This window comes from Nicotiana tabacum, chromosome 7 (genome assembly GCF_000715075.1).
Source record: "Nicotiana tabacum cultivar K326 chromosome 7, ASM71507v2, whole genome shotgun sequence".
Classification (NCBI taxonomy): Eukaryota; Viridiplantae; Streptophyta; class Magnoliopsida; order Solanales; family Solanaceae; genus Nicotiana; species Nicotiana tabacum.
The window spans coordinates 119,242,964-119,253,626 of NC_134086.1; the positions used below are offsets into that span (position 1 = coordinate 119,242,964).

Here is a 10,663-nt window from a genome sequence, read left to right on the forward strand (position 1 = left end):
CAGTGTGTTATTAGCATGAGGTTTCTTCCGTGCAGAGAGTTATTAGCATGAGGTTTTTTCCGTGTGGAGTGTTATTGGCACGAGGCTTCTTCCGTGCGGAGTGTGATTGGCACCAGGTTTCTTCCGTGCGGGTCGCTATTGTGGTACAAGATTTCTGCTGTGCGGTTACTGGTTTCCTCTGTTTGTTGTGTTGTTGGTTGTTGTTGTTATTTTTTGGCCTGTAGGACGTTCGTTTCCTTACGTGTTATTATTGTCTTCTTATTTTCACGTGTTGTTACTTTTCATGTACATTCGTTGTTTCATTAACCTGCCATTATTTTTATTATTTCTCCTTCTGCCTTATTTCTTATATTCCAGTAGGGCCCAAACCTGACCTCATCATTACTCTATCGAGGTTAAGATTGACTCTTAGTGGGTACCGTTGTAGTATACTCATACTATACTTCTGCACATATTTTTGTACAGACCCAGGTACATCTTATCAGCCTTGATAGTAGAGCACGTGCTGATGCTTGGAGACTTCAAGGTATATCTGCTAGCGTCCGTAGACCTCGGAGTCCCCCTCTATTCTTATTATGTTGTTTTTCTTTATTCTCTTAGACTCTGATGTATAGAGATATTTGGTACTTCCTTAGAGCTTGTGACTTATAACTACCGGGTTATGGGAGCTGTTCTTACTCTGAGTTGTAGATTTACTTGTATATACCGAGCGGCAGTTTTTAATTATATATATCTGTTGATGTTGAGATTATAGTCGTTATTTCAGTTCTTTCTACAAAATTGTTAAACTTACCTAGTCTTAGAGACTAGGTGCCTTCACGACATCCTACGAAGGAAAACTTGGGTCATGACATTCATGATCAATGAGAGAAAGTTAATGTTGTAGTTCTCTCATGGATAATGAATGCAGTAAGGCCAGGTTTACTTAGTATTATAGTATATGCCTCTAATGCTCACGAGGTTTTGGGGAACTTAAAGGAGAGATTCGACAAGGTAAATGGATCTAGGGTTCTGTATCTACATAGAGAGATCCATACCCTCACTCAATGTACCATGTATATTGCTGACTACTTCTCCAAATTGAGAGGTCTCTGGGATGAATTTCATGCGTTAATTCCTAGTCCTGGTTGTCCATGTCCTGAGTCTAAAAAATATGCCCAACACTTTGAGTATCACAGGCTACTTCAGTTTCTGATGGGATTGAATCAGTCCTACTCATAGTCAAGGATCTGGATCATGATGATGTCTCCAATTTCTAGCATTAACAAAGCCTACTCTCTATTGATTGATCAAGAGAGTAAATGGAGTCTGGCTAATTTCATTCAGACTACTCAAACTACTGAAGGCATAGAAGGAGTTGTATTATATAGTAATAAGAACCTAGCAAATATAAGTGGAAACTTCAAGTATAGAAAGAATAAGGTTCGGTGTGAATACTGTCATTATAAGGGGTATACAAAGGAGAATTGCTACAAACTTCATGGCTATCCATCAGACTTCAAAGGAAGAAAAAAGGGACAGAGTTCTGGAGTGTATGCAAATAGTGTGAGTAGTCCAATGTTTCCAAATGCTGCAGAAGCAGGCACTCAACAAGTCTCTTATGGAACTCAACCGGGGATGCAGCAAGTTCAGCATATCTACATTCCTCAGTTTACACAAACTACTCCCAATAATACTCTTGTTATTCCTTTCTTCACCAAAGAGCAGTACCAACAAATTATTCAGATGTTCTCAAAAGGGAATGAAGAGGGTCCAGAATTATCTACCAAGTTAGCTGCTGCAGGTCTAATCATATGACTTCACAACTTGATGCTCTTACCTTTTGTCAAGAAATCCCCAATTCAGAGAGATGCACTGTTCAATTACCTATTGGTAATGTAGTATCTGTATAACATAAAGGAACCTCCTTAGTACTTAGAAATAACAATATCTCTAATGTGCTATACATTCCAGACTTTAGATACAACTTGCTCTTAGTGTCTCAACTCACCATAGAACTTTAATGTATGGTAGCATTCTTTCCTGACTTCTGCATTTTCCAGGATCTCTATAGTGGTGAGGTGAAGTGGATTGGTAAGGAGGAGCATGGTTTATATATACGTCGAGGATCATCACAGCATTCCATAGCAACACCAGAAAATAAGTGTGCTCACACAACCAACTTACTTGATTCTGAAGTAGTATGGCATAGGAGATTAGGACATACTCCTATTGATGTAATAAGGAAGTTAGATACTCTTAGTACCTTAAAGACAGGAAGTCATCACTGTCATGTATGCCCAGTTGCTAAACATTCTAGATTGTCTTTTCCTCTAAGTATATCAGTGTCTTAATATGCATTTGACTTAGTTCATTATGATATCTGGGGGCCATATATAGTTCCTCTCATAGTGGTAATAGGTATTTTGTCACAGTATAGTTGATGACTATACCAGGTAAACTTGGATTTTTCTGTCAACTTCAAGTAAGAAGTTATAGTTGTACTTAGAGACTTTCTAACTCAAATAAAGAACATGTTTTCAGCTTCCATAAAAGTCCTAAGGACTGATAATGGTAGTGAGTTTTTCAGTGAAGAGTATAAACAGTTGCTTTCCAGTCTTGGTATTTTTCATCAAAGTACATGTGTCTACACCCCTCAACAAAATGGAATTGTTGAGAGGAAATACATAACTATCTTAGACATGGCCAGGTCTATCAAGTTTGAGGCTACTGTTCCTCTAAGGTTTTGGGGTGAATGTGTCACCGCTGCACTCTACCTCATCAACAGGCTGCCATCTAGAACACTTGGGTACAAATCATCATTTGAGTTGCTTTACTTGCATCCTCCTTCAGTGCAACACTTAAAGGTCTTTGGTTATCTATGTTATGCAGTATGTCTCAGAATAGTTGACAAGTTTTCTCCAAGAGCCATCCCTGCTATCTTCCTGGGCTATTCTTCATCTCAAAAGAGTTATGTTCTGTATGACATGAACTCTAAGTCTGTATTTGTTAACAGAAATGTTATTTTTCAGGAAGACATCTTTCCTTTCAAGCATATGTTATCTCCTGGTAGCACTATCTTTCCTGTATTGGATCTGCTCTCACCAATTAGTGAAGATCCCAAATTATCATCCACAGATTCTTCTCCTAGTGTTGATGTTCCTCCATATGAGGCTTGCGTTACATGTGAGGGGGAGCCTTCTCTTTCTCATATTGCTGATTCACACCACACACCAGACTATTCTACAAGTCCTACAAATCCTCCAGGTGGCCTCCTAGATAAGGTAGCACCTGTTGATACTCATGCTGAGGCTCACCTTAAATTTTACAGAAGATATTGATGCTGAAGAACCAATTGTAGCAGTTAACTCACTTAGTGTTTTACCTGCTAAGGTTAGAAAACCTCCACGCCTAGTAAGCCTCCCCTATGGATGAAAGATTATGTGGTGCAGTCAAAAGCTACTAGGTGCTCTTATCCTATCTCGACTTATGTAATTTATTCTGACATTACTCCCTCATACAGTCAAGTCTTGTCGGCTTATTCAGCATGTTCTGAGCCTCAGTCCTTTAATGAGGCAACACACCAATCCTTATTGGGTAGAAGCTATAAAGCTGGAGATTGAAGCCTTAGAGGAAAACAAAATCTTGAGCATAGTTAATATGCCCCCGGGAAAAACACCAATAGGGTGCAAGTGGATCTTCAAAATCAAGCACAAGGCCTCAGGAAAGGTTGAAAGATACAAGGCCAGACTTATAGCTAAAGGCTACAATCAAAAGAAAATATTGGACTAAAGTGAAACTTTCTCCCCTATAGCCAAAATGGTAACAGTTAGGTCAATTGTAGCTCTTACTACCTCTCAGCACTGGATGATTTACCAAATGGATGTTCATAATGCATTCCTTAATGGTGAATTGGTTGAAGAGGTGTACATGCATATTCCACAGGGGTTTGCTAAGCAGAGGGGAGACTAAGAAGGTCTGCAAACACGACAAGTCCTTAAATAGTCTTAAACAGGCACCAAGGCAGTGGAATATAAAGTTAACAGAGGTACTTTTGCAGATAGGGTTTAAACAAAGTCACTATCATTATTCATTGTTCATTAGAGAAACCAGTAGTGACACGGTTATCATTCTCGTGTATGTGGATGACCTATTGATCACAGGGAATGATGATAAGTTACTTTGTGACACTAGAATAGAGTTGCATAAGAAGTTCAAGATGAAGGATTTAAGGGAAGTGAAATTCTTTCTGGGGATTGAATTTGTTAGATCAAAGAAATGAGTCCTTATGTGTCAAAGAAAGTATGCACTAAAGTTGATATTTGAATCGGTCTTGGGTGGAGCAAAGCCTTCTGGTACACTATTAGAGTTGAATAAAAAACTCACATCTATAGAGTATGACAAATGCATTCAGAACTACAAACAAGAAGGTGATCAAGAACTCAAGAATCCTAGTTGCTATCAAAGACTTGTGGGAAGGTGTTGTATCTCACTATGACAAGACCTGATATTGCCTTTGCAGTTCAGGTCTTAAGTAAGCATATGCACTATCCCAAGGTGTCACACATGGAAGTTTCTCTTAGAGTAGTGAGATATATCAAAGAAGCACCAGGCTTGGGGTTACTTATGCCTGCAGAAAGTACAGACAAGGTGGTTGCCTACTGTGATTCTGATTGGGGATCATGTATGGAGTCAAGGAGATCTGGGTACTTGGTCATGTTTGGAAATGCACTGGTGTCTTGGAAGTCAAAGAAGTAAATGGTTGTGTCCAGAAGTTCAGCTGAGGCTGAGTTCAGAAGTATGGCTTCATGTGCAACAGAAGTCACTTGGATGGTAGGGTTGTTCAAGGAACTTGGGGTTAGAATTCAGCAGCCTATAAGTCTGATATGTGATAGCAAGGCTGCTATACAAATAGCTGCTAATCCTATCTTCCATGAAAGGACCAAACATATTGACATTGATTGTCATTTTGTTAGGGAGAAAATATGTCCTGGATTGCTGAAGACAGAGTATGTACATACAAAAGATCAACTAGCAGATTTACTGACAAAGAGCTTGGAGAAGTTTCAACAAGATCATTTATTGAACCAGCTAGGAGTGAAGAATGTATATCAACCATCAGCTTGAGGGGGAGTGTTAACTGGAGTTAATAAAGCAAGATGATAAGTTAACTATAGCTAGAAATGTAACTGTAGATTGTAGTTAGAAGTAAGTTAGTTAGTACAATGTTAGAAGGTAATTATACTGTAGCTGCATAAATACACAGTACACTCATGTACAGATACGCAGTTGTATCATTTTCTCAATAGTTGCAACTGGAATTATCAATGGATGGACATCTGTGTAACGGTGGAAGGGTTGAAACCTATTCCAAGACATACCCTAGTTTATTGGGGCAAACCAAAGAAGGGATGGATCAAAATTAACATTGATGGTAGTTACTTGTTAGATAATGGAAAGGCTAGAATAGGTGGGATTATTAGAAATTGGGATGGGGAACTCATTATGACATTTTCATGTTCTGTTAAATGCCATAGTAACAATATGTGTGAAGCTCTGACTGCCAAGTTTGGTGTACAATGGTGTGTTCGACATGGCTACGCTGGTATGATTTTAGAGCTAGACTCACAGCTTGTAACTAACATGCTTATTGATAGGTCCACCAACAATTACAAAATGAGTGGGGTGGTTGTTGATATAATGCAGGATTTGGATCAGAGTAATGTCTTAATTACACACCGCTTCAGAGAGGCCAATCAAGTTGCTGGTTTTCTAGCTAAACTTGCTTCTTCTTCTGGAAATAACTCCTTCTTATACACTTACCAGGAGCTTCCCAAAAGTGCCAAAGGTCTGTTCTTTATGGATAAGTGTCAACTTTCTAGTATTAGAACTAGGTATGATAAGGCCAACTTCTTTGTTAGTTAAGATTAGAATATTTGTAGGAACAGGTTGTAAATCTCTTGTATTTTGTCTATACTTTGTCCTTCTCCTATGACCCTTTTTGAATGGATGGATTCCCACCATTCTTTTGCTCTTGAGGTACGGTTTATGTGCTCCTTCTTGTACTAGTTTTCTACGATATATATAAGGTCGGAGTTAATGCCAAAACCCCCAACACCATAGGAGGTGAAAGCCTTGGGGGTTGGATTAGATTAAAAAAAAATAAGAAGTGGAGAAAGGATTTAACTTTCAAGTGTGTTACTTTAATCTGATTCTCTTTTCATCTGGATGTAGGTGTAATGCCCTTTTCTGCTACAACTGCGGAAGACGAGTTAACAGGTACAGGTGTGATTGTGATTCTAGGCACTCCAAATTTTTTAGTTGTTCTCTGTTTTCATTTGTTATCCTGTTTCTCCTTTTCGTCTACTTGAATCCCTGGAATGTGTATCACTATACTAGTACAAGTCTTAAATACTAGACTTGTATGTATAGGCATTTACCTCTATTACCTTTGAGGTTCAGTGAGAAATATTAGAAAATTTGCACGCTGTGTACACTTGAGGCAGAGAACAGAAACCGGAAGGAAGTTTGGACAGATGGAATCTAAGTAGAGTTAAGTTCTCACAGATTATTGACTTGCTTATTTAGATTGTTTCAAAAGCCAGCTATGGTTTTCTGTTGCTACATGTTTGCGGCTATTGCATCCCTTCTTCCAAGCTTCCACAATTCCGTCCAGGGAAAAGAGAGTTTACTGCTCAAATAATGTCAACATATACTACTTGGTATTACTTTTTGCCGAATACAATGTGAAATAACACAGACATGTATAAGCTACATCTAAATAACAACACGTGAAATGCCCAAACCCTTTTTAACTTGCTTAGTTTACTATCTCTTAAGTTGTTATATCCCATGTGTTTCTAGTGCTCCCTATTAGAATTTTTTTCATTCCCAAGACTCGAACATGATACCTCTGGGCTCTGGTTAAAGATGAATGGATCTTATCTATCAAATAAAATGTTTTTCTTTTCTTTTTTTCTTTTTTTCTTTTTTTGCTTGTACTTTGTTCCAAAGAGAAAGATGAATATCACAAACATTAGACCTATTTTTATTCAATAACAAAACATATCCTCATCCAATACATCACAGTAAAATGGAGAGGAAAACCAATCGGAAACATTACTTATTTACGTGACACAAGCAGTTCACATAACCATAACTATTTGTAGCTTAATATAGTTTGCTATTACTTTAGTTGTTATCCCACCAGAATTGTGATTGGAGGTAATCCACAACTTTCTTGTCAACTTGGAATGCTTTCGTAAGAACATCAGGATTGATTGGTGGGTCTGAACCAAATACTGCATTTGCGATAGTGATGACTCCTGGATTTTGACTACTGAGTCCAGCAAATGCAACAGCATTAGTCTTTCCAACATTAAACTGAAAATGAATGAGACCTATTGGGAAAACGAACACATCTCCAGGATTTAAAATCTTGGTAAAGAGCTTGTTCTTCATATTTGGACCAGGGTTTGAAAGGACAAAGCCAACGTAGAGTGTGCCCTCAAGAACAGCTAGAATCTCAGTTCCTCGAGGATGTGTATGAGGTGGGTTGAGACCATATGGTGCATAATCAATGCGCGCTAAAGAAATGCCCAGAGTGTTGAGTCCAGGTAAGTTGCCAACGTTCACAGCAGTTACAACAGATCCAAGTTGATTTGAGGTATTTCCAGGTATGTTTAGACCTGATTTAAAGAAATCATTTGCCATAACCTGCTTTGGATCCTTGCAAATTTTTCCGTTCACAAAAACTGCAGAGGAAGTTTCAATAATTAAAAAAAACAAACAAAAAGGATAGGAGAGAAGCACACAAATATTCATAAAAATTGCTAAGACCAGATTGATTTTTGCATTCAAAATAATTATTTGATCATATACCAGCAGCCATGGAGTCGTCAACAGCAACACAAATATCCTGCAAAGGACTAGGATCAAATGCATGGCTCATTGAAGATAACAAAGCCATTATTGCAATGGTTAATACCAATGTTCTGAGAGCCATTTCTACTATTAACTACTATCTTATGAAACAATTAAAATGATCTTTCCTTTGTTGATCTGTTACAAACTTAATAAGTAAAGCTTCCTATTTATAGATGAATATTTGTTTGAATTGGTCGTCAATTTTTCATTAACAAATTGTGGATTAGGCTTCTATATTAATTACCAAGTCACCAATTGGTAAACTTTTTAAACACTTGAATACTGAAGCTTCCTTCAACAACTACACAGACCAAATTTTATTTACTTAGCAGGTAGAGAAATTAAGATTTGATAGAAACATCCTAAGGGGGGAAAAAAAGAACGTATATAACCCCCACTAGATGTAGACTGAGATGCCTTATATTGCACAGACGACCAAATAAGGTGTACAGACTAATCGGAAATGATTTATTCTAAATCTTCATTGACATCAGAAATTAATTACTGATATCCTTGTTAAGTTTGAAAATTATCAGATCACCCACTACATTGATTTATTAAACTACTGTATTAAATTCAAAGTCAAGTAAACCGATGACTACGTTGTTCTGCACGGGAGAGGACAATTTATCATTGTTATTTTACAAAGGAGTAATAGAACTAATAAGTGAAATAAATATTCACAGCATAATATAAAGTTGTTTCTTTGTACGATCTAGAACATAATTTTCCTTGTCAGAGCATGCAGTTTTTGAGTCCTATATAATGCAGAAAAAAGAAAGAAAGATACAGTAGTAATTAACCCAACAGAAGTCTTCCTCCTTTTTCTTCACCTGCTAATGTTTTAGTATTCAAAATATAACAGTTACTTTGATGACTTTGAGGTGGAGGCTTCTAATAACACACGGCAACACACAAATGTGTGTGTATATGTACATCTGATTTATTAAATCCAATGGTCTTAGCTTCTATTGTTTGGTTGTGCTTTTCAGAAAGTAATAATGTAACAAAGAACAAAAAAATGGTTAATTTCTGCCATCTACCTGTAACCTTTGCATTCCGAGATTTCATTATTCTAGTAAATTTTTAAAATGAGAAGGTCAGCCTTAATTAATTTTCAGGTTTCTGTTTCTAATTACGAATTCGATAACTTTTTCATATAAATGGCGATCAAGTTGTAAACTAACATCTACCCATTAATTATATCTGATCATATTTTACGTAATTAATTGACTATTATATTATTCGCGAATGAAATTTTTTTCTTCCGTAATGATTTTTCAAAAGTTAAACTGGAGATTTTCATGTTAATGATTTTTAAGTTATCAGAATATATAAAGCTACTTTTAGATTGCTAATATTTGATCCCAACATTTTGTATCCTTTTTGAGCGCTGGTCCAATAAATTAAATACAATCTTCTTCTAAATGGATACTGTTTTTATTTAATTTTTTGGAAGCTGGAAGGTAACAGACAGACTTTGCATGGGAATGTTGGCTATTTATAGATGAAATTTCTTGAATTAGTCCTCAAAACTCCCCCAAATAAACAATGAATTAAGCTTCTTAATTACCAAGTCTTCCACGATATGATTAGTTTATAATAAACCAAAATCGTGAACGCTTCTTCAACATACCGAGACTAAATCTTAATTACTTTCCCCTGGACTTCCACCCAGCTAATCCCCAGGGCCAATGGACATGGTCAGTATTAGAAGAGTAACAAAGTAAACTTTGAAGTGAGAAAATTTGGAGTTAGAGATATATAGTAAGTTAAGGGAAGGGGTGTCATTGTTGCTTGTTGACGAATGGAGCCATACTAGTGATCACTAGCGGATCTAGAATTTGGGGCAAGCGGGTTCAGTTTAAGACGACCGTAATCAAAAGTATAAGCATTGTCGAGCACGACAAGCAGAATTTGGTCGCATCTTTTTTTTTTGGGTATAATGTGATTTTTGTTGTGAAACAATAAAAGAAGAAGAGTATTGCAGAGCAAAGTAGAGAGAGAATTCTTATTGATATTGGGATGAATTACAATGGAATAAAACCCTCTATTTATAAGAAGAAGGTGACTTAGCCACCAAGTAATAAACCCTAGAATCTCTCTACATTCACCATAAATAAAATTCTATTTATAACAATTTTAAAATAAAGTCATTTTAAATTTGGGGCCTCTATATTTTTAACCAAGGTCACACATATTCTTATAGAAGTACAAAAAAAGCTATTTACTTTTATTTTTTAAATAATTTATCTATTTAATATAACAAATCTTACTTCAGCTAATTCATGATTTTAATAAATTTTAACAAATAAATCAATTTAAACAATTTAGAAATTTATTAACTCTAAGAAATTTGATAGAATATAAAATCCGTTTGTGTTAACAAAGTATCAAGTTACTATTATTTACGAATAGAAGACAATAAGAAAAGACATACAAATTAAACTAAATTAATATCAATAATTAGGGAGATGGGGCTTATACCCTAAACCAGAATTTTAATGTAAGACAAATTAAAACTTTCAACATACTCTCTAAGAATGTCACGACCCAAATTCTACTAAGGGTCGTGATGGCGCCGAACACCACTGTCAGGCAAGCCAATCAAAATATTTAATTTAATTCTCGTTTTAATAATTTTGAAAACTATGATTTTTCTTCAATGTCACTAGTAACAAGATAATCATTTCAAATCGAATATGAATGTTAAGAAGTTAATACAAGATATCTCATAATCAGCCCAGAACCCGGTGTC

General features: G+C 36.2%; 2 protein-coding genes across 2 annotated transcripts; one reads left to right on the forward strand and one right to left on the reverse strand.

Annotated features, from left to right (window-relative positions):
• The first annotated feature begins 900 nt into the window (after positions 1-900).
• On the forward strand, positions 901-1,221 carry LOC142162252 (uncharacterized). Its single transcript, XM_075218583.1, has one exon. The coding sequence runs from the start codon at positions 901-903 to the stop codon at positions 1,219-1,221; it is 321 nt and encodes a 106-aa protein (XP_075074684.1).
• Positions 1,222-7,004: 5,783 nt separating this feature from the next.
• On the reverse strand, positions 7,005-8,059 carry LOC142161832 (germin-like protein subfamily 1 member 20). The gene is made up of 2 exons (XM_075217543.1): positions 7,861-8,059; positions 7,005-7,733 (listed from the first exon to the last, which is right to left on the reverse strand). Exons 1-2 carry the CDS (start codon positions 7,982-7,984, stop codon positions 7,171-7,173), a joined length of 687 nt encoding a protein of 228 aa, XP_075073644.1. The 5' UTR covers positions 7,985-8,059; the 3' UTR covers positions 7,005-7,170.
• Between the last annotated feature and the right edge of the window lie 2,604 nt (positions 8,060-10,663).

Bases quoted from the DNA above. Each gene is read 5' to 3' on its own strand.
- LOC142162252 (XM_075218583.1), top strand. From the start codon at position 901: ATGAATGCAGTAAGGCCAGGTTTACTTAGTATTATAGTATATGCCTCT.
- LOC142161832 (XM_075217543.1), bottom strand. From the start codon at position 7,984: ATGGCTCTCAGAACATTGGTATTAACCATTGCAATAATGGCTTTGTTA. The intron at 7,734-7,860 runs GTATATGATCAA...CTTCCTCTGCAG, and splicing joins TGACGACTCCATGGCTGCTG to TTTTTGTGAACGGAAAAATT.